This window comes from Phoxinus phoxinus, assembly GCF_949152265.1.
Source record: "Phoxinus phoxinus genome assembly, chromosome: 8".
NCBI lineage: Eukaryota > Metazoa > Chordata > Actinopteri > Cypriniformes > Leuciscidae > Phoxinus > Phoxinus phoxinus.
In genome coordinates, this window is record NC_136883.1 from 2,695,877 (window position 1) to 2,720,876 (window position 25,000).

Genomic DNA, 25,000 nt, shown 5'->3' on the forward strand with positions numbered 1-25,000 from the left:
GTACGTCATGTGTACTACATTGTGATTTGCTGATCTGTGTGTCATTTCCAGTGGCTCTGTGGCTGATTATTGTATGCCTGGCTCTACTTTAAACTTTGTTTGTGCTGCTGAACCAATCAAAGCGCCAAAAGTGTAAAGAATGATGTCAATGTAGAATGAGGAGCAGAGATATTTATTTCCCTGGGGCTGTTGTGTTAAGCTATTTGCGCAAGTATGACGTCCATGACAAACGCAACCAACTTGAAGGAATAGTTCCCAAAAGAATAATTTACTCGCATCATTCCCACCCCGTACGACCTTGCTTTCTTCCGTGGAGCACAAAAGGAGAAGTTTTGAAGAATGTCCAAGCTGCTCTTTTCCCATACGATAAAAGTAAACCGTGATTAACAATTTAAGTTGTGCACTAAATTCTAAGTCATACAATATATTTCTGTGATGAGCAGGCAAAAAAAAAAAAAAGTACAATAAAAAATGTTGGCATCTGCCGCATTATTATTAAACTATTTTTTTTTGGTTTAGAAGCAAGATTTCACTGAATTATGTCTTCAATTCTAAACTGTTACTCACACTATATAATGTTCATTTCATTTATATTAATTATAAATTAAACATTAAACATAAAATAAACATTAATATTTTATTTCATTCTTTTGAAAAAGAAATGAAAAGGAGCAGAAAGAAGATAAACTTATATTATCTGCCCCTTATCAACATAAGTTAAATTACAATTCCAAAGAGGTGCGCTTACAACACACGTCTACTTTGTACACATATACAAAGACATAAATCAAATATCACATTTCCTGCTAAATTGATGCATTATATTTTTCTATTAGTAATGCTTTTACACTCTTCTTAAAAACAAAAAACGATGTTTTAATTAATGTTTTAAGTTTTAATTTCACTATTTAGATTGTTCCACAGACTGACACCTTGTATTGAGACACATCTTTCCTTTAATTTTGTTCTAAACTCGGGTTTCTGAAAGAATTGAATATACTAACTCTCTTGATGAATCTATTTAGCAATTTATCCGGTAATGTTTTCAGATGAGCTTTATACATCATTTTTAGAAGGCTATATTCTAATAAATCATTGAATTTTAAAGTTTTTAACTGTCTAAATATTGGATTTGTGTGGGCCCTATATTCGCTTCCATTTACAACGCGAATGGCACGTTTTTGCAATTTAAAAACAGGTTCTATATAAGTCTTGTTAATGTTAATGAGAAAAGGCCACTTGAGTGCACTGAAAGAGATACGCTTTCGTGACTGTTTCTTAACACACTTAAGTACACTTTTAAACAGTGCAGTTAGTAATAATATCACATTAAAAGTGCTTTTTAAGTTGTTACAATAAAAATGCAGTAAAGTACACTTATAAAAAAAACAGAAGTAATTATGAAGTTACGTATAAAGATGTACTGAAGTTCTACTTAAGCGGGCCAAAAAAAGCACTTTTAATTAATAATTATGCAAGATAAATTAATAATTTCTCTTTTTAAAAATGTGCTCAAGTGAACTTATTTTTCACAAGGGTACACTCTAAAAAATGCTGGTTTGTTTCAACCCAATTTTGGGTCAAATATGGACAAACCCAGCCGTTGGGTTACATTTTTAAATTACATTTTTAACCCAACATTTGGGTTTGTCCATATTTGACCCAAAAATTGGGTGGAAACAACCCAGCATTTTTTAGAGTGATGGCTTCAGATGTACAGTATGAGTCATATATAGACAGATTTAAGCATATCTTTATGCTTTCATTGTATGGAAAAGAGCAGCGTGAACATTCCTCTAAACTCCTGCTTTTGTGCTCCACAGAAAAGAAAAGAAAAGTCATACAGGTTTGGAACGACATGAGGGTCAGTAATTAATTAATGACAGAATATTCATTGTTGGGTGAACTAACCCTTTAAAAGACCACTTAAATCACTTCAAGAAGGAGTATGATTATGAATGATCGCATTAATATCTGCATGCACGATCTGTTGCATGTTTAGACTCCTATCCCTACCGGTGTCCCTATGTAATTATATTCTGCATTGTTTTCCCCCTCGTAGCGCAGAAGGTGATCTCGGAGGAGAAGGACCAGTGCTTCCGGATCCTGAACCAGGGCTCCTGTTCTCTTCCCATCCTGAGGAACATCACCAAGCAGATCTGCTGCTGCAGTCGAGTGGGAAAAGCCTGGGGGAAGAAGTGTCACTTATGCCCTTTCTTCGGCTCGGGTAAGAGACGTTTCAGGCATTCAAAGAATGCAGTTGTCTTTTCAAACAACTACACTGGAATAAACATCTTCAATGCATAATTTTGTGCGAAGAGTTGGTGGAAGGCTGGATGTTTGAAACAACACAGAATATTGAAACAACATGATTTGGTTTTAACACGAAGAGTCCAACTGTTCCTCAAGGACCCGTCCCACCCACACCACCAGCAATATTTCTTTGAAAATGTCTGGAGGAATATCAAAGGAGATGATATTTACTGTGCAATTTGTCTGTCTTTGTTTAAATACCACAAGTTGCGGTTCTTCTAACGTTGTCCCGGTTGACCCTTCCCGTTCCTGGCTCGATGAAAGCATTAGTTCACTTCAGAATTAAAATTTCCTGGTAATTTACTCTCCCCCACGTCATCCAGGATATTCATGTCTTTTTTTCATCAGTCGAAAAGAAATGAACGTTTTTGATTTTGAGGAAAGCATTCCAGGATTTTTCTCCATATAGTGACTTCAATGGTTATCAACAAGGTCCAAATGTGAGTGTCAGTGTAGCTTCAAAGTCTCGACACGATCCCAGCCGAGGAATAAGAGTCTCATCTAGACAAACCAGCGGCCATTTTATAACAAAAATAAACATTTATATACTTTTTAACCACAAATGCTCGTCTTGCACGTCCACGACTTCACGCATTACGTAATCACGTTGGTAAATGGGTCATTTTCTCCTCCAACTTAAAAATCATCCGACATCTGTGTTTTACCTTTTATCTGTTTATTTATTTATTTATTTATTGTAAAGGGCGTTTGATTTAGTCATTGCACGTTTGCTTTGTAAACACTAGGTCTGTACTTCCGCCTACGTCACGCTTGACCTTTCAACATGATTACGTAATGTGTGGTGCATCAGAGCTCGTGCAAGATGAGTTAAAAAGTATATAAATATATTTTTTTTTTATAAAATGGCCGCTGGTTTGTCTAGATAAGACTCTTATTCCTCGGCTGGGATCGTGTCGAGACTTTGAAGCTACACTGAAACTCACATTTGGACCTTGTTGATAACCATTGAAGTCACTATATGGAGAAACATCCTGGAATGTTTTCCTCAAAAACCTTAATTTCTTTTCGACTGAAGAAAGAAAGACATGAACATCTTGGATGACGTGGGGGAGAGTAAATTATCAGGAAATTTAAATTCTGAAGTGAACTAATCCTTTAAGAAACAAAACAATGTAACTGCATTAGACTTTTACTTGTGTTCACAGCTGCCTTCAAAGAGATCTGTCCTGCTGGACCGGGTTACCATTATTCGTCTTCGGCCGTCAAGTTTAACCAAAGACTAGCCGAGGTGCTTGACACCGGCGGGCCGCCCTTGGTCTCCGAAAATGCCCGTACATCCAAACAGCTCATAGTATCCCAACCTGACATCTCCAGGACGCACTCAACAAGCTCGCTGTCAACCAGAATCCAACAACCGACCAACACGCAAACCATCAGAGTCCAACAACCTTCCATCTCTCAGTCTACGAGACCACAGAACCCTAACGCTGGACCACAGACCGGTTCGGTCATCACTATAACTCAACCGAATCCAAACCTGTCAACTGGTGGCGGCTCTCAAACCACAAACGCCAGACCTCAGCCTCCCAGTGTCCGTCCTGGGAACGCCGCCTCGACCAACCAGCCGGCCAGAGCGAACACGCGTGAGTTCCAGCGTTCCTTATAAAGCTATATATTAACGCGCAGTTGTGTAGAAATAAAAATGAATACTCTACATTAGGTACATTAATACATTAATACTGTACATTAGGGGTGTCTAAAAATGAATACTGTACATTAGGTACATTAATACTGTACATTAGGTACATTAATACTGTACATTAGGTACATTAATACTGTACATTAGGTACATTAATACTGTACACTAGGTACATTAATACATTAATACTGTACATTAGGGGTGTCTAAAAATGAATACTGTACATTAGGTACATTAATACTGTACATTAGGTACATTAATACTGTACATTAGGTACATTAATACTGTACATTAGGTACATTAATACTGTACATTAGGTACATTAATACATTAATACTGTACATTAGGGGTGTCTAAAAATTAATACTGTACATTGTGGCTGTGTAATATTGACAAAAATATTTTCGATATTTTTAAAGTTTTGTTGATAATATTGATATGTTGCTGGTACCAAGGCCTGTTGTTGACAGCTGACTCACGAAGATATTCATATTATTCATATTCTATGCGGGGGTCAGTTCACAGCAGTGACAGAAATACTTTTTTTATTATTAAGGGGCAATATTTGTCACCTAAAATTGATTCCCAGAGGCATTTTAACATCTAACTTATTAGATGTATGTATGTTTACATCTAAACTTATTAGATGCATCGCCATTAATGTCAAATTCTAACATTCAAATGAAATTCTATTAGAATATTAATAGTAGTAGCGTGAGTGACAGCGTTTCTTATTAAGTTATTTATTAACGCACAGTTGTGGAGGTGTGTTTAATTCGGTTGACTTGTTTACAGCTGTTGTCCGCACGCAAACCAGCCAGCCCTCGGTTAACAGACAGCCAGTTTCTCCAGTTAGACCTCCTGTGCCGACTGCATCCCGACCACTGCCGACTCGACACGGTAAGCCGTCGCTGGGGCTTCGGGAAGACAAGTGCACTTCAGCATGCTTTCCTATACAGAAATAGTATACTTAAAAAGAATATACTTTAGTGTAATGTTTTCAATGAACTTAATTGCATTTTATTAAATATTTGTTTTATTAAATGCATTAAATGTATATTAAATTAACTTTTTGACCCACTTAAGTAAGACTTAAGTATTACTGTACTACTGTACTTTCATAAATACTGCCAAATGTACTGACAAGCATTAATGGTAAACTAAAATATACTTTAATGTCATTTCTATTGAATCGTTTGTGTCATGTATTCAAATAAATGTATAATTACACATTCCAATGAAGAAGTTGCAATTTAGTACATCTAAAATATATTAAGTTTTAATGTAATATCGAATAACACATTACAGTTCAAATTCTAATCAAGTATGCTTTAGTGCTTTAGTATGTTAGTCAACACAAAATATTATCAAAACAATTATTTTTTTGACATTATTACAAGGTGCATTTCTTTAACAATTTACTTAAAAGTCATCACTCCTTAAGAAGTGTGCTTAATTGTATTGAATGTGCACTTGTAGTGTACTTGACATCTTAAAAGTATATATTTTTTAAAAACTGTACCTGCAGATAATAGATTCATTAAATAAATAATGCCACTTAGGCTAAGTGCACTTAAGCTTAGGCTTGTGACTTGAAGGCCCTGTCCTAAAAAGTGCTCTGGATGGGGATGTGGCCTTTCATGAAGTCCATGGCCCTGTCCCAAAATTAACCCTAATTCTTCTCGAAACGAGTCCACACTTTCTTGGCGCTGACTGTGGGGTAGAAGTCTGCTGCGGAGCTCGATTCATTGAGGGCAAAAGTGTGCATATCGCCCACGAACATCCTTCTGAAACCTAAAATGACAAATGGGACGGACACACTACAGTCTTGTGGACTTAACAGACGCGCGCAAGTGCGCACAGGACCACAAGTGCACATGATGTGTGCCATTTGGGCCAAGGCCCATGAGACTTGTGGACATCCCAGCTGTCATCTTATGATTCAGAAGTGTACTCACGAGTTCCTGCTTGTATGACCTAACAGTCAGTGTAGGCTGAGAGCGGGATTTGGGACAGGTACTATTACATATGTTGTTTGTGCAGCTGTTAAAACTGTAAAAGTTAAAAAGGTAATGGTCTGTTTATGTCCTCAACTACATGAATTTGGGTTGGGCACTGCTGTTCTTAATCTGTTGTTTATTGTAATGCCACTAATAAAGCTGTTGGGTGTTGGTGTTTCTCAGAAGTGCACAGAAAAAAACTCATTGGCTGCTCATGTAAATGACCGACATCTTTGATTTCCAGAGTTGAAGTGACGCCAAATTCATCTCAACCTTGAAAAATGCAGAGCTGAATTCAGCACTGTAATTTTCTCATCATTTGCATCCAGTTTGATTGTTCGATGAAGTTGGTTTGGAGAGGAATGAATAAATGTCCATCAAGTTATGAACACGGCATACCTCTGAGATTGACTTGGGCTAAACTGGGGTTTGATTCCCGTACAACGACGTAACTCGCTTCACTGCCGTAGTACGACGCATCAATGAAGAAATCCACTAGCGAGTCACGACTGTTTCCCGAACCGTACTGACGCAAAGTGGTCGTTCAACCACCTTGGTTAATAAAGTCACGAGCTTAGTTGGGTAATAACTAATTTTAATGATTCGTTTGAGATCGAATTAATGCTAGATTGTTTTGCTATAAATTACAGACATGGCATCTGAGGACTATTTCTAATTTTTCTCAGTTATTTAGCTTTATTTCCAGATTCAATAATAGGCTCGTTCTTACGCACTAGAGCTCATTCGCACAAAAACGATGCTTTGAATCTCTTGACAAACTAAAAGACATTTGTATGTATACATGAAATATACAGATTGCACTGAATGTCAGCTTGCTTATTTGGCTCAAGATAAGGATTTATTGAGTCCACATGTCATGAAAACTAGAAACTCTGCTTCTAACCACATCTGTCGTTCCAAACACACAAGTTTGCGGATGTTCATTAGAACGATGGTTTCGGGAAACCCGACTCGTTGAACTGCTGATAACGAATGAACTTGCAACCATAGTTTGCTATCATGCTTTAGAATACACACCCCTGATTAGATGACCACAAACTGACCTGATATTGAATCGGTGTGTGTTTCCCCCAGATGCCCGAGTGTGTGAATCGCGCCCTCAGGTGTGCGGGTCGGGTCGCTGTATTGACCTGCCAGGCGGCAGACACACGTGTGTGTGTAACACTGGATATATACTCAATCCTCAGCAAGGCCACTGCCAAGGTATGAACCTGGGAGTTAAAGGATTAGTTCACTTTAAAAAAAACTTTTGCTGATAATTTACTCACTCCGATGTCATCCAAGATGTCCACGTCTTTCTTTCTTCAGTAGAAAAGAAATTGAGGTTTTTAATGAAAACATTTCTCCATATAATGGACGTCAATGGGCCCCAAACAGGTCAAGGTCCAGATGACAGTGTCAGCGCCGCTTCAACGGGCTTTAAACGACACCAGACGATGAATACGGGTCTTATCTAGCGAAACCATCGTCATTTCAAAATAAATACAAAAGTTTAAGTTTTATAAGCACAAGCGCTCGCCTTGCTCATGTTCTGTGATGCGCGTTCGTGACGTCACGTAATACGCAGTTACGTTGAAAAGGTCACGCTTGACGAGTCAGTGTTTACAGATGTGCGGAAGGAGGACCATACACACATATTCAAATGTCTTTGTGTCAGTTTATCGGTTAAAATGCCCATCTCGTGTGTGTATCCTGGTGTTGGAATATTAAAAAGCCTAAAAGAAAATTTTTGTCAGGATAGACTTCACAGAAGCGAGACCTTTACAACGTAACTGCGTATTACGTGACGTCACGCATCACAGAACAGAGCAAGGCGAGCGTTTGTGCTTATAAAACTTAAACTTGTTTATTTATTTGTGAAATGACGATGGTTTCGCTAGATAAGACCCGTATTCATCGTCTGGTGTCGTTGAAGCGGCGCTGACACTGTCATCTGGACCTTGACCCGTTTGGGGCCCATTGACGTCCATTATATGGAGAAATGTGTTCATCAAAAACCTTCATTTCTTTTTTCGACTGAAGAAAGAAAGACATGGACATCTTGGATGACATCGGGGTGAGTAAATTATCAGCAAAAGTTTTTTTTTAAAGTGAACTAATCCTTTAAAGCATGACTAAAGAATAAGAAATAAGCAACACTGCAGACTTACACTCTAAAGAAGATAAATATGTAAATGGGTTTTAAATCATATTGAGATTAAATGTTCCTTCCACTGCCATTAATTTAGATTATTTTCAATGACTCACAAATGTTTGGCATTATAGAAGGTCTTTCTCATTGGTGTCTTCCAAGGCTTTAAAGGTAAAAGGTCATAGTGACATCGCGTAGAGGTCAGCCAGCTCATTATTTATCATCTCTGTCTCCATCTGCAAATGCTTTAACTGTGTGAATTTCTGTGTGCATGTGCATTATCATAACACACTGAAAGCCTCATACAATGAAGGAAAAGCACAAGTAATGTATCATACAGGAGCCAGCAATATTAGCAGTACGATGACCGAAGCATCTCTCTCTCTCTCTCATCTCTCTCTCTCTCCAGACAGAAACGAGTGTCTGCTGACGCCCAGGCCGTGCTCTGTGGGACAGTGTGAGAATACGGCCGGCAGCTTCCGTTGTGTGTGTCCATCAGGATACCAGACCAACTCCCAGCAGACCCTGTGTGTCGGTTAGAGACGCTTCATTCTTTCGGCCCGCTGGCTAATAACCACGTCCTCTTTAAAGGATAATTCGGGTATTTAACACTTTGAGTGTAGTTTGTAGTTTGTTTTGGATGAACAAGAGTGGTGGACAAAGAAATTTTGACAATGGTTCCTGTTTCTGTCTAAGTTTTGAAAACTAACGTTAAGGGGTGTGTTAAGGACATGTTTGTGCATGGCCATAGACTCACATTATAAAGCGGTCATGGGCAATTCTAAAATAGTCAAAAAGTCGAGACAGGAACCATTGTCAAAATGTATTTGTCCACCACTCTTGTTCATCCAAAACAAACTACAAAATACACTCAAAGTGTACCGGAATTATCCTTTAACTCACCGTTCATGTCAATGGTGCTTTATAGGAAGTTTTTAGAATGTTGTGATTTACGAGATCCGTTAAATCATTGCTGGATTCCACAGATTTTGATGAGTGCCGTCAGGTTCCCAATCCCTGTATTAACGGCCGCTGTGAGAACACACTGGGCAGCTTCAGGTGTGTGTGCAGAGCTGGATACAAGCTACAGGAGAACAGCTGCATAGGTAATTCTAATCATTTGACCCATAATGGGGTTATCAAACCTGGGGCCAGTGAACTCCTGATAATTATAACACTGATTAAGCTTGCTACAGTTTGTACTCTTGAAATCAAAAAGCATGTCTAATTCATTGAAATGTATCAATGGTTTATTAAAAGGAACATATGAAATCTTATTTTCTATATTTTTTATATGGCGATAGTTTTCTCAAATGAAATGCTGTTGAAGTCACTTTTAGAGCACCACACGTGTGTGTGTGTGTGTGTGTGTGTGTGTGTGTGTGTGTGTGTGTGTGTGTGTGTGTGTCCTGGTGTGTGTGTCCTGGTGTATACAGGATAGGGATATTAAAATGTATTGCATAATAGGAATGAGTCATGTGTTTTCTGTCTCCAAAACTAACTCAAATACACTTGATGTGGTGTTTTATTATCCTCAGACATAGATGAGTGTGTTGACCCGCTGCGCTGTTCGGGTCAGGAGTGTGTGAACTCGCAGGGCTCATATAGGTGTGTGTCCTGTAAGCCTGGCTTTGATCTGCTCAATGGACAATGCTCAGGTAACACACGGCACAGAAATATCACTATGTAATATTCCTTTTGCAGACTAATCGTGTGTTCCCTTGTGAAAAAGAAGCAAACTTTAGCACACTTTTACATGAAGTACTTATTATGGCAATAATTGTGTTTAGTTTGTTCATGTGTTTAGATTTCTTGTACTACTTTCAGTGTCGCGGTCTCCTTACCCATGTTAGTTTCATCAGTGACTAGTTAATGATTATGTTCACCTGTTCCTTGTTTAGTTCCCTTGTTAATCCTGTGTTTATATGCTCCCCGTTCTGCTCAGTTCTCGTAATTCTTTCTTTTGTTCAGATATTGATGAATGTCGCCGGACCCCGTCCCCATGTCCCGACGGCCGCTGTGAAAACACACCTGGAAGCTACAGATGCGCGTGTCGGAACGGATACAGATCGCAGGCCAACACCTGTGTGGGTAAGAAAATGCTTTTAAGTTTAAATTATATACATTTATATTGTTGTGTTCATGTGTGTATGGATTGATGTGCACGTTACAGATGTGAATGAGTGTGAGGACCCATTGCAGTGTCCTGGCCAGGAGTGTGTGAACTCTCTGGGATCGTATAGGTGTGTGTCGTGCAGACCTGGATTTAGCTTTAGAAATGGAGCATGCTCAGGTAACGAACCGTTTCAACCCGCATGTCATAGCGTGTGAAATATGTACAGACCCTGAATGAAGGATGCTGTTATCTGTCCAGATACTGACGAATGCCGTCAGACGCCTTCTCCTTGCTCGAACGGACTGTGTGAAAACACACCTGGCAGCTTCAGGTGTGTGTGTAGGACTGGCTTCAGACTGCAGGGCGGCACCTGCTCAGGTATGATTCTTCATCTTCATGCAAAACCAATCATGAAAAACTGGGTTTGAAATAATTCCTGTAAGTCATATGTGTGTGTGCATGTGGACGCAGATGTGAATGAGTGTGAGGATCCATTGCAGTGTCCTGGACAGGAGTGTGTGAACTCTCAGGGATCGTATAGGTGTGTTTCCTGCAGGCCTGGATTTACTCTTAAAAATGGAGCATGCTCAGGTAACAACAACACACTGACATTTAACCATGAATGGACTGTTAAAATTGTATAATTGCATTATAATTGTAACCTATCAATACTGAGGTTACGTTGCAATTAGCTATCACAATTGAAAATTTTGTTTTAGAATATATTTCCCCAATTTAACTTTTTTATACAACTTCAAATTTGATTTAAGTTGACTTAACTTAAAATTTTAATGCAGCGCAACAACTTACTTTTTAAAGTTATTTTTTACAGTGCAATTAGTAACAGCATTTTTTTTTCTCAAATTAAATGTATGGTTTGGTTCAAAAATTTAAATTTTAATTAATTAAAAAAAATAAAATAAAAAAATTCCAAAGACAAAAACATTAACACAAAGTAAAAAAGATAGGTCACACTTTAGATTAGGGTCCAATTCTCACTATTAAGACTTTTGTCTCAATAAACTCCTAATTACTACAATGTTCTACAATAATAATATTATTAAGATAGTTGTCAAGTTTAGGTATTAATAGGATTAAGAGATGTAGAATATTATCGTGCAGAATAATGCATTAATATGTGCTTTATAAGTACTAATAAACAGCCAATATTCTAGTAATATGCATGATAATAAGCAACTAGTTAATAGTGAGAATTGGACCCTAATAAAGTGTTACCAAAAGATTATTATAAAGACCAGCATACTTAATCAATATATGTTCTTTAGACATAAGCCGGAATGTTACTTCATGTTGGTCAATAATTGTCAGGTTTATATTCTGTTTTATTGACTCTTATTTTGATATTCTGCCTTGTTTCCGTTAGTTCCTGTTTCCCTGCTCTGTTTAGTTTTGTTCTTGGTCACTGATAATGCCCTTGTTGTGTATTGTGTCAGATATCGACGAGTGTCGCCAGACTCCTGAGCTGTGTGTTAACGGCCGCTGTGAGAACAGCATGGGCAGTTACAGCTGTGTGTGTCGGCCTGGATTCAGACCGGAGGCAAACATCTGCAAAGGTTTGTGCTTCATGACAGAACTTCCCTTGTAAAGAAGTACACTTCAGCATACTTTATTATTATGCGAATTATTAACTCAGAATGTTTTCTGACTCTTAATTGCATGTTAAATGTTAAATGCTAGTGTATATCACACACATTGAAAGGGTTGATGAAACTTTTCATCTCTCTGCTTGGTTTGGCCATTTAAATTGCAAGCTTAAGAAAAAGCTCAACAGAATAGTGTCAATGGCTAGTAAAATAGTAGGAAAACCACAAAAACACGTGACCCAAATATACATTGACAGAACAAGGAGGAAAGCTAGGAAAATCACTGTAGATAGTACTCACCCCCTCTCTAGCGAGTTTGAACTTCTGAAGTCTGGGCGGCGCTTCAGAGTGCCTCTGGCTAAAAGTACTTTTAAAAAATATTTTATTCCAAAATGCCATTAGCATCCTTAATCAAATTAAGTGACAACAACAAATGAGCTGTTATCTTAATGTATTTAAGTATATTTATTCACATTATGATATTTTACATTGTATCTTTTTCTTTTTTATTTATCTAGAAATATTTCCTTATTACGTTTGAGACGTTGTTTGTATGTCTACTTGTATTGTATGTTTGGTGAGCCAAAGAAAAATTTCCACCCAGGTGGACAATAAAGAATTATTCTATTCTATTCTAAATGCAATTAAATGAAAAATGGATTAGAATTCACAATTGTATTAAATGCAATTAGTTGAACTTGAGAGTGTTTTTGACCCACTGAAGTAGGATTCACTATATATATCTATATATAATTTAATAGTTATTTCTATTGTCTTATGAAATATGGTTAAAGTGTTCTGCTGAATTTACTGACAAGCATTTATGATAAACTAAAATATACTTTAATATACTTTCTATTGAAACTAGTGTGTCATGTACCGTTTTTAAATACATTTGTAATCACACATTTGTAATGATGAAGTAGCAATTTAATACATTTAAAAAATATATTAACCTTAAATGTAACACCAAATAACAAAATTCAGTTCAAATGATATCCAAGTACTCTACATGTGCTTTGGTAGTTAACACATCAAAATAAGTGTACTTCTTCAAAGCATGACAAGAGATTTAAAACTAAATTATTTAAAATGTACTTTAAAGTAAACCTTTTAATTTGACATTACTAATTGCACTTTTTTGAAAGTGTACTCGAGTGTGTTAAAAAAACAGTCCTAAAATGTGTATCTCTTTAAGTGCACTTAAGCGGTCTTTTATTGCATTAAAAAAAGTATATTATCTGCAAGTACAGTTTCTTTTAAATATACTTTTTATACTACTACTGTGAAGTACACTAAAAGTGCACATTCGCTACAATTAAGCGCACTTGTTTTTCACAAGGGATCATTACAGATTTCATCCTAAAAGTTGTTCCATTCACAAAATGATTGTTTCGTACCTCGCTCCAGATGTGGACGAGTGTGAAAATGAGCTTCAGTGCCCGGGAAAAGAGTGTGTGAACTCGGTCGGCTCCTTCAAGTGTGTCTCCTGTCAGCCAGGCTTTGAGCTTCTCGATGGACACTGCCAAGGTATCGCTTCATGTGGATCTTCACATATAACGTTGATTTAATTAGGTTACAAAAATTAAAAATAAAGGGGAAGTGGTTTCTTTTTCTAAAGGAAAACTCCACTTTTTTGGGGAAATAGGCTCATTGTCCATCTCCCCGAGAGTTAAACAGTTTTACCGTTTCGAATCCATTCAGCCGATATCATCTCCGGGTCTGGCGGTAGCACTTTTAGCTTAGCTTAGCATAGATCGTTGAATCTGATTAGACCGTTAGCATCTCTCTCAAAAAAATGACTAAAGAGTTTCGATATTTTTCCTATTTAAACCTTGACTATTCTGTAGTTACATCGTGTACCAAGACCGACAGAAAATTAAACTCTTTGGTCATTTTTTTGAGAGAAATGCTAACGGTCTAATCAGACTCAATGATCTATGCTAAGCTAAGCTAAAAGTGCTACCGCCAGACCCGGAGATCGGCTGAATGGATTCGAAAACAGTAAAACTCTTAAACTGTTTGACTCTAGGGGAGATTGACAATGAGCCTATTTCCAAAAGTCTCCATGTAATTATGAGACACAGTCACAATTATCAGTCAACTTGTATTTCTATAGCACATTTAAAAACAACACAAGCACACCAAAATGCTTTGCACTACCAAAATGGCCAAACAGACTTATATTTCGAGATATATAGTCACAATTACCTCTTTATATTTTATTGCCAATGCTACAATTTTCAAATTTGACTAAGACTGATTTGAATACATTTGTGCGTCTCACTTGTGTGTGTTCAGACACAGATGAATGTCGTCTGAACCCGACGCGCTGCACTAATGGCCAGTGTAGAAACACTCCCGGCAGCTTCAGGTGTGTGTGTGCCGTGGGCTTCCAGCTACAGGACAGCGCTTGCACGGGTAAGAGAACACACACACGGCTGTCATTTAATCTCTTCATCCAATAGCATTCACACAAGCTCTACATCTGTTCCTTTATCAGACATTGACGAGTGCTTGGACCCGCTGCAGTGTCCCGGTCAGCAGTGCCTGAACTCTCCGGGCTCGTATAAGTGTGTTCCCTGCAGAGACGGGCACAGCATGCAGAACGGACGCTGCACAGGTTAGATGAGCTTAACCTCCAACCGCAGGCGTTTCCGACACCTGACTCACCGCGCCGGGTTTAATCTTCGGAAATACGGCTGTGCATACTTGCAAGTCATCTTGCAGTTGTGTGTGTGTGTGTGTGTGTGTGTGTGTGTGTGTGTGTGTGTGTGTGTGTGTGTGTGTGTGTGTGTGTGTGTGTGTGTGTGTGTGTGTGTGTGTGTGTGTGTGTGTGTGTGTGTGTGTGTGTGTGTGTGTGTGTGTGTGTGTGTGTGTGTGTGTGTGTGTGTGTGTGTGTGTGTGTGTGTGCATGTGGCCTACAGATGGCAGGACTCGAGTCTCAGCACAATTATCTGTATCCGCCTAGAGTTTGTGTTTGCATCATGTGGAGAGAGAGATAAAAGGTGTCGGGTCGAGGGAGGGTTGGAAGGAATCTGTCTCTTAAAATCACCTTCAAAACTATATTTATAATATTATATCAAATTATAGACTACAGCACACTAGCATTAAAAAAGGTAATTAAAACATATTTAAACAAATAATATTTTAACTAAATAAATTATGAAATGTGTCAATAAAATTAATAAATATGTTTATTTTTTAAAAACATCACGAAATTTGTCAATAAAATAAATGTTTTTAATAATACATATATTTTCAGGGAATAAATAAAATATGTTAATAAATAATTCAATCATGAAATATTTTAGTAAATGCATAAATAATAAAACATTTTTCCAAATAACATTGAGGCATTCTACATTTGATTCTGACATTTACAGTATTTATTGAGACGTTTCATTTGGTTTGAGATTTCTTTATTTTCCATTTTATTCACAAATTTCTTCATAGTTTTTTTAACATTTATATTTGGTTACTGACATTTCATGATTTTTTAAAATATATAATAATTTTTTTATTGACACATTTCATGATTTTTTTATTTATTAAACTTATATTTATTTTTAAACATACTGTATGTTTATTAATTTGATTGACATTTCATGAATTAAAAAAACAAACATATTTATTCATTTGATTGACATTTTATGATTTAAAAAAGGGCGGGAGGGTCAGAGAGATGGTTTAAAATGGTCTTAACTTAATTATGACTATATTCTTGCAAAAAGTATGATATGATGACTCAAACACATGAATCCAGGCACAGCTTTTATGATTCTGCATTGTCACAAGCTGTTTGTTTCCCCTTCAGACACTGATGAGTGTGCGAGTCCTCAGGTGTGTGGGCCGGAGAGTGTGTGTGTGAACACGGACGGGTCGTATCGCTGCGACTGCTTGCCAGGGTACAGAGCAGCCGGTCCACGGCGCCAGTGTCGAGGTCAGAGACCATTCAAAGTAAACATGTGACCCTGGACCACAAACCCAGTCACAGTCGCACGGGTATATATGTGGCAATAGCAACTATACATTATATGGGTCAAAATTATCAATTTTTCTTTTATGCCAAAAATCATCAGGATATTAAGTAAAGATCATGTTCCATGAATATATTTTGTCAATTTCCTACCATAAATATATAAAACATGTATTTTTGTGAGTGAATGCAGCACAATCGTGAACATAAATGCACAACTTTAAAGGAGATTTTCTCCTTCTTTTGTTTCGATTTTTCCTCAGATTCCAGATTTTCAATAGTTGTATCTCGACCAAATATTGTCCTATCCTAACAAACCACACATCAATAGAAAGCTTAATTATTCAGATGATGTATAAATCTCATTTAAAAAAATTGACCCATGTGACTGGTTTTGTCGTCCAGGCGCACATATTACATTCAATTCTCATTCAGTTCAAAGAAAGCAACACACACTTTCATACTCTCTCATGCTATTGTTTTTAACTAATTTCTCCCATTATGGCGCGCCGTCATCCGCTGGCTCAGACATCAACGAGTGTCTGGAAGGAGATTTCTGCTTCCCGAGCGGAGAGTGTGTGAACACTGACGGCTCGTTTAAGTGTGTATGTGCGCACGGCTACACGAGCGCCATTAACGGGACGTCCTGCCAAGGTATGACACCAGTCGTCACACATGATTGCAGTTTAATTATGTAAAAACACACATATTGCAGTTTAAATGTTATAGCACTCACGTGGAGCGTTGTCCGACGGCCAGTTTCGATTTCTCCTAATTTTTGGATTATTTGCTTTTGCTGTGCTAATTGCTGGGCCGAGACCCAGACGAGAGGCTGGCGTTTGAAAGCATGATATCTATGTAGCGGAAGCGTTCAGCTCTCGTGTTCTGCCTCCTCGTGTGAAGACCGACTCGGGTAAAGACCATCGACTGTACCTGCGCGACTCCACCGAACAAGGACACCGGCAAGGCACTTAATTGATTCTTCGCAGGGAGTTTGATTGACAGGTGATCTGACCAATCATACTTCACCATCCGCCATTTTGTCCGACAAAGCAGTCAGGAGAGTTAGTAGATTAACATTGGAGGATTTGAGCTTGAGAAGCGGAGTGTACTGACGTCTTTCCGTGGTTAAAACAACATTCCTTCTGATGTTCATTCATGTTTATTTGATGCTATAAATGAACTAGAAGGAAGAGATGATCGGGTCACGAGCGGCTTTAACTGAGCGATCTGACACACACATTAAAGAGCCACAAAACGCTATTTATTGTTTACATTTCTTTACAAAAATGACCAAATTTGAACGGTGAGACTTTGTTTAATATGTTTAATATCAAAAGTAAGCTGGTCTGTGTCTGTCAGTCTTCTCTCTGCTCCGCGATGTGTTTTTCACTGCGTGAGAACATGGTGTGTGTGAGAGCGGCGTAGCTTGTCGGACATAACAACAGTAACTAAGGGGGGCGGGTCTTTGCGAACGGTCGATGATCCTCTTCTTTCCTTGCCCACTGGTATAGTATTTCCCTTACTCAACATGTGCTTTCAATACATTCCTGTTGTCTCTCGACAACACTCTCATCACGCACAGAAAGCAGCGCAACACTGCTAATCTGCGTCCCATTCTCTCATCCTCACACACACCTCTCTCTCTCTCTCTGTGGGTCTATTGTCAGTCAGCCGTCAATATAGCTGACTTCATTCCAGCCTTTTCATCTGGCTGGTCTTCCATCATGTGCAACTTAACCTCTACAAATGATCCGTAGGAAGCGTCGTGACGTAGAACGAACGTGTAGTTTTGTTTTGCTCTGCTCTCTGGCTGCGCTGTCGCGTTCGTTCTACGTCACGACGCTTCCTACGCCGGCAACCATCTCCCGTGAATGCGTGCCGGAAGCCAGTTATTTTAATTTATAAAGCTTTAAATATGTATATTTTTACGACAAAACCGCACGGATTACCCTCAGAAGGCCTTCTTTATCCCCCTGGAGCCGGACGGATTACTTTTGTGGAGGATGCATGCACATTTTTGGGACTTGAAGGAGTTGGTCCCCATAACTTGACATTATAACCACTGAAAGATCTAAGACATTTTCTAAAATAACTGAAAATGTGTTCGTCTGAAAAATTATTGACATATGCGTCTCGAACGGCTTGAGGGTGAGTAAATCATGGGTTTAATATAATTTTTGGCCAAACTATATCCCTTTAAGGCGAGACACGGCAGGCAAAAACATCGTTTTTTTTTTACTGGTCAATTTTGAGGTTTTGGGATATTTGTCTTCAATAACATCTTCTTTCAGACTTGTGGTGAAAAAAAGTCTGAAATACACATTTAGGTCTTTATTTTACTACACTTTTTCTTTTTGCGTCTGTAGATTTCTCATAAATTCATCAAAAGTTGTCGTTATAAATCATCATGATCCGCGATCTCTGTCTCCTGTCATCACACACACCGTTAGAAAGCTCTCTCTCTCCTGTACAATGCTGTCGGATCCAAATATGGTAATTTCCTTTTTATCAGCAACCAATCGTTAAAGTAAAAGGGCTGAAAGCGCAATCTCATCGGCTGATGATAAATCTTTAAAGCCCGTTTTCTCAAAATGACTTTTCTCTCATTCTCCAAGTCCGAAATCTCCACTTCAGTCGCACCGATATACACCAAACCTTCCAGTCTTGCGCCTAGTTATATTATGAAGACATTTACTGAGGGATTTGTAAATATATTATTCATAGCCTGATTTATATAACATTTTATTCCAAATAACATGGCGAAAATAATTTTTTTAAGGCTATTGACAGTATATTCTGATTTACAGGATAGCAAAAGTAGATATCCATAAATCCCTCTGTATTTTTTTTCCATCTAATATGTGAACACAATGAAAAAATAATTTTTAACCTGGCTTTATCCAATACTCAGATTTAGTTATTTAGTTAATATATGCAAATTAGCACATATTTAATTATATATTGCCAAATTTGCATATTTAAACATTAAATTACAGAAAACTTGTAATACTTTTTTATTCTTAATGTAGTAATCAACTGGGGAAGTTTCATGGTGATATAATCTGCTAGTTAAAATCTTTACCCTATTCACCTGTAGTGTCTCGCCTTAACATAAAAAAAAATTAAATAATCATTTTTCTTTATATTTAAATCTAGCTCCTACATAATTTGTCTATACATTGGCTTGTTGGGTGCTCTAACCTGCAATTTGCCCTTTAATCCTCCCTTGTCTGGCTTTACTCTGAGCAATGCCTGAACTGTGTATGTTGAGCACTTCTTGCGTTGTTTTTGCCTCTTCACGATGTTTTTCTTCCCGACCTTGGATTTGGATTGTTTTTATGAATTCTTCAGTTGTCATTAGGGAGTTGTTTTAAAAGAAAATCTCTCGAATGTGAAAAGTTACTTAACTCTTGGATGAAATGATTCACATAACTGCATTACTCAAAAGCTTGAAGTAAACATTTCTCCTTTCGACGCGTCCACCACACACCCTGTTAGATAAAATCAAGATGCAGGATAATTATACAGGAAAACATCTGCACTCCGACTCAAATATAGCACTTATTGTATGTATTGCATCATTTGGTCATTGAAATTTATATTGTAAGTGCATATAGTTTTAATTGCCCCTATTATGTTATTTTAAAGGTTTATAATTTTGTTTCCCAAACAGATTTATGTGCATCCAACGTCAAAAACACTTGAATTTCCTCATAATATCCATCACAGCATCAGCTCTATTCTCTCAGTCTCTGAAACGCTTCGATCAAAGATTCAGTTTCTCTAAGCCCCGCCTCTTTGAGAGCTGCTCTGCTGTGATTGGTCAGAATCCAAACGCTCATTATCATATCTGAATCTCAGCTCTTGATCTCAGTGATACGAACAGTAACGATGGCGTGGGTTTTACCGTATCGATCTCATCAAAGTGGATTTGCTTTGTCAGCAGAAAACAGCGTCTTCTCGACATGAACAACACGAACCAAACTCTTCCAGTCTCAGATACACTACAGTGTTTGAGGGCGGAGCTAAGAGACACTGCTCAGCCAATCAAGACCACAGGCTGGCATTATGCAAATAATGGAATCACCGACTCGTATCAAGCAGTTCAGAATCTTTGCAGAGCTTTACATTCACACACAGCTTTTTTATGAAAGGCAATATCTTAAAAAGCACAAATGTTTATTCAGTGCCTGGGTGGCATATTTCTTTTCTTTTTTTGCACGCTTTTGTTTTTTGACAACTATAGAGCATCTTTCAGTAATTTGTCTAATTTGACAGCCGTGTTTAAGAGATGTGATCCACATGTTAATGGCCAGTCGTCCGCTGATCCTGTAACTTCAGCTCAGTCTGTGTCGTTCAGAGCTCAATCTCAGCACATTGTCAGGAGAACACATGTTTTGAGCCTGAGCATTACTGATGACGATGATGTCATGCCGGAGTGTGTGCATGTGTGTGTCCAGATGTGGACGAGTGCATTCAAGAGGGAGTTTGCCAGGACGGCCGCTGCACCAACACTGAGGGATCGTTCCTGTGCCACTGCCAGACCGGCTTCACCACCAACCCAGAGAGAACCGCCTGCCTGGGTAACACACACACTCACGCGTGTGCACGTATGCACGCGCGCACACACACACTCACATGCCCACGCGCGCGCACACACACACACACACACACACACACACACACACGCGCACACACACGCACACACGCTCGCACACACACTCACACTCACACGCGCTCACACACACTCACATGCCCACGCGCACACACACACACGCGCGCACACACACGCACGCACGCTCGCACACACACTCACATGCCCACGCGCGCACACACACACACACACGTACACACGCGCACACACACGCACGCACGCTCGCACACACACTCACACGCGCACACACACACACGCACGAATGCTCACACACACACTCACATGCCCACGCGCGCACACACACACACACGTACACACGCACACACACACACGCACTCACACTCACATGCGCACACACGCACATACACACACACTCGCACACACACATGCCCACACGCGCACACACACACGCACACACACACACACACTCGCACACACACTCACACTCACATGCGCACACACATGCACGCTCGCACACACACTCACACTCACATGCGCACACACGTTTACGCGCACACACACACATACACACACACACGCAGACACACTCAGACATGCTCAGACACACACACACATTCACACACACACATACCAGTATTGGGGACATTTAATTAAATTATTGAGATGGTCATATACAATATTATAATTTATAACACACTATTGCGAGTTTATATCTTACAATTCTCAGGAAAAAGTCACAAATGACCTTTTTGATTGTTTTATTCAGTGGCGGAAACAAGCTTCCATTGAAATTCATAACAGAGAAAAACATTGAAAAGCTTTTATGATAACACTTTACAATAAGGTTCATTAGTTTACATTATACCATGGTCTGGGTAAATACTCAATTCTGATTGGCTGCAGGGTGTCCATTAAAAAGTGATGTAGGACACCTAGTAAAGGAGTTCTCCGCTGCGCGTCGGACGGTTCACACCTCGCCGTCGTCCATTAATACCTGACAATGGACACCTCGAAGGGCATTAATCTTTACTTAATGCATTGACTAACATGAACTAACAATAAGCAATTAATTTGTTACAGTTTCTGTCAGGACCACTATTGTCAAATATAATACTAAGGTAGTTAACTAATGTAAAGTGTTACCGTCTTTATTATAATACCATTAAAAGACAGAATAATTGTTTTTAGATCGTTTAAAGCTTTATTTGTGAATAAAATGTGAGGTTAACAGAAAAGCATGCATACGGAGAGCAGAAAAAAGGCAAAGGCCTGACTCTGTCACAAGCGAGGACATCACGCATGGATGAGTGTGTGTGTAGGGCAGATCTCACCTGAAGTGTGTCCTCCTGCAGATGTGAACGAGTGTGTGGACTCAGAGAGCAGTGTGTGTGGATCTCAGCGCTGCGAGAACACCATCGGCTCGTTCCACTGTGTGGCGTCCTGCGAGCCCGGATACCACATCACTGCCACAGGAGAGTGTGTGGGTGAGTAAGACACAGATCACACACACTTAAAGGGATAGTTCACCCAAAAAAATGAAAATTAGCCCCTGATTTACTCACCCTCAAGTCATCCTAGATGTATAGGACATTCTTCTTTCAGAATAACACAATCGAAGTTATGTTTAAAAAAATGTCTGGCTCTTCCAAGCTTTATAATGGCATTGAATGGTTGTTTATGTTTTGAAATCCATAAGTGGATCTATTCATCATAAAAGTGCATCTATCCATCATAAAAGTGCATCTATCCTTCATAAAAGTGCATTTATCCTTCATAAAAGGGCATCTATCCTTCATAAAAGGGCATCTATCCTTCATAAAAGTGCATTTGTCCTTCATAAAAGTGCATTTATACATCATAAAAGTGCATTTATACATCATAAAAGTGCATCTATCCTTCATAAAAGTGCATTTATACATCATAAAAGAGCATCTGTCCATCATAAAAGTGCATCTATCCTTCATAAAAGGGCATCTATCCTTCATAAAAGTGCATTTATACATCATAAAAGAGCATCTGTCCATCATAAAAGTGCATCTGTCCATCATAAAAGTGCATTTATACATCATAAAAGCGCATCTATCCTTCATAAAAGTGCATCTATACATCATAAAAGAGCATCTGTCCATCATAAAAGAGCATCTATCCATCATAAAAGTGCATCTATCCATCATAAAAGTGCATCTATCCTTCATAAAAGAGCATCTGTCCATCATAAAAGAGCATCTATCCATCATAAAAGTGCATCTATCCATCATAAAAGTGCATCTATCCATCATAAAAGAGCATCTATCCATCATAAAAGTGCATCTATCCTTCATAAAAGTGCATCTATCCATCATAAAAGTGCATCTATACATCATAAAAGAGCATCTGTCCATCATAAAAGAGCATCTATCCATCATAAAAGTGCATCTATCCATCATAAAAGTGCATCTATCCTTCATAAAAGTGCATCTATCCTTCATAAAAGTGCATCTATACATCATAAAAGAGCATCTATCCATCATAAAAGTGCATCTATCCTTCATAAAAGTGCATCTATCCATCATAAAAGTGCATCTATCCTTCATAAAAGTGCATCTATCCATCATAAAAGTGCATCTATCCTTCATAAAAGTGCATTTATACATCATAAAAGAGCATTTATACATCATAAAAGAGCATCTGTCCATCATAAAAGAGCATCTGTCCATCATAAAAGTGCATCTGTCCATCATAAAAGTGCATTTATACATCATAAAAGCGCATCTATCCTTCATAAAAGTGCATCTATACATCATAAAAGAGCATCTATCCTTCATAAAAGTGCATCTATCCATCATAAAAGAGCATCTATCCATCATAAAAGTGCATCTATCCTTCATAAAAGTGCATTTATACATCATAAAAGAGCATCTGTCCATCATAAAAGTGCATCTGTCCATCATAAAAGTGCATCTATACATCATAAAAGAGCATCTATACATCATAAAAGTGCATCTATCCATGATAAAAGTGCATCTATCCTTCATAAAAGTGCATCTATCCATCATAAAAGTGCGTCTATCCATCATAAAAGTGCATCTGTCCATCATAAAAGTGCATCTGTCCATCATAAAAGTGCATCTATACATCATAAAAGAGCATCTATACATCATAAAAGTGCATCTATCCTTCATAAAAGTGCATCTGTCCATCATAAAAGTGCATTTATACATCATAAAAGCGCATCTATCCTTCATAAAAGTGCATCTATCCATCATAAAAGTGCATCTATACATCATAAAAGAGCATCTATACATCATAAAAGAGCATCTGTCCATCATAAAAGTGCATCTGTCCATCATAAAAGTGCATTTATACATCATAAAAGCGCATCTATCCTTCATAAAAGTGCATCTATCCATCATAAAAGAGCATCTATCCTTCATAAAAGTGCATCTATCCATCATAAAAGAGCATCTATCCATCATAAAAGTGCATCTATCCTTCATAAAAGTGCATTTATACATCATAAAAGAGCATCTGTCCATCATAAAAGTGCATCTGTCCATCATAAAAGTGCATCTATACATCATAAAAGAGCATCTATACATCATAAAAGTGCATCTATCCATGATAAAAGTGCATCTATCCTTCATAAAAGTGCATCTATCCATCATAAAAGTGCGTCTATCCATCATAAAAGTGCATCTATACATCATAAAAGTGCATCTATCCATCATAAAAGTGCATCTATCCATCATAAAAGTGTCATTATCCATCATAAAAGTGATGTATAGATGCACTTTTATGATGTATAGATCTATGCAGTTTTATGATGGATAGATGATGGATAAAGTGATGGACAGATGCACTTTTATGATGTATAGATCTATGCACTTTTATGATGGATAGATGCACTTTTATGACGGATAGATGCACTTTTATGATGAATAAATGCACTTTTATGATGTATAGATGCACTTTTATGATGAATAGATGCACTTTTATGATGTATTGGTGCACTTTTATGATGTATAGATGCACTTTTATGATGGATAAATGCACTTTTATGATGTATAAATGCTCTTTTATGATGTATAAATGCACTTTTATGATGGATAAATGCACTTTTATGACGGATAGATGCACTTTTATGATGAATAAATGCACTTTTATGATGTATAGATGCACTTTTATGATGAATAGATGCACTTTTATGATGTATTGGTGCACTTTTATGATGTATAGATGCACTTTTATGATGGATAGATGCACTTTTATGATGTATAGATGCACTTTTATGATGTATAGATGCACTTTTATGATGGATAGATGCACTTTTATGATGAACAGATGCACTTTTATGATGTATAGATGCACTTTTATGATGGATAGATGCACTTTTATGATGTATAGATGCACTTTTATGATGTATAGATGCACTTTTATGATGGATAGATGCACTTTTATGGACTCCAAAACATAAACAACCATTCACTGCCATTATAAAGCTTGGAAGAGCAGGACATTTTTTAATATAACTCTGATTGTGATCATCTGAAAGAAGAATGTCGTATACACTAGGTTGGCT

General features: G+C 38.0%; 1 protein-coding gene across 3 annotated transcripts in view; it reads left to right on the top strand.

Annotated features, from left to right (window-relative positions):
* ltbp4 (latent transforming growth factor beta binding protein 4) overlaps positions 1-25,000 on the top strand; it is a 111,352-nt gene that overhangs the window by 68,987 nt on the left and 17,365 nt on the right. For 2 of the 3 annotated variants that reach the window (XM_079620088.1, XM_079620086.1), the window contains 19 exons: positions 2,063-2,227; positions 3,480-3,917; positions 4,769-4,873; positions 7,069-7,197; positions 8,535-8,660; positions 9,112-9,231; positions 9,664-9,783; positions 10,097-10,216; positions 10,299-10,418; positions 10,500-10,619; positions 10,713-10,832; positions 11,696-11,815; positions 13,256-13,375; positions 14,147-14,266; positions 14,349-14,468; positions 15,663-15,788; positions 16,353-16,478; positions 20,288-20,410; positions 21,795-21,926. In XM_079620088.1, coding sequence (XP_079476214.1) covers positions 2,063-2,227; positions 3,480-3,917; positions 4,769-4,873; positions 7,069-7,197; positions 8,535-8,660; positions 9,112-9,231; positions 9,664-9,783; positions 10,097-10,216; positions 10,299-10,418; positions 10,500-10,619; positions 10,713-10,832; positions 11,696-11,815; positions 13,256-13,375; positions 14,147-14,266; positions 14,349-14,468; positions 15,663-15,788; positions 16,353-16,478; positions 20,288-20,410; positions 21,795-21,926 — 2,670 coding nt within the window. The remainder of the gene's footprint in view (positions 1-2,062; positions 2,228-3,479; positions 3,918-4,768; positions 4,874-7,068; positions 7,198-8,534; positions 8,661-9,111; positions 9,232-9,663; positions 9,784-10,096; positions 10,217-10,298; positions 10,419-10,499; positions 10,620-10,712; positions 10,833-11,695; positions 11,816-13,255; positions 13,376-14,146; positions 14,267-14,348; positions 14,469-15,662; positions 15,789-16,352; positions 16,479-20,287; positions 20,411-21,794; positions 21,927-25,000) is intronic. The other variant, XM_079620087.1, reaches the window with a different exon arrangement.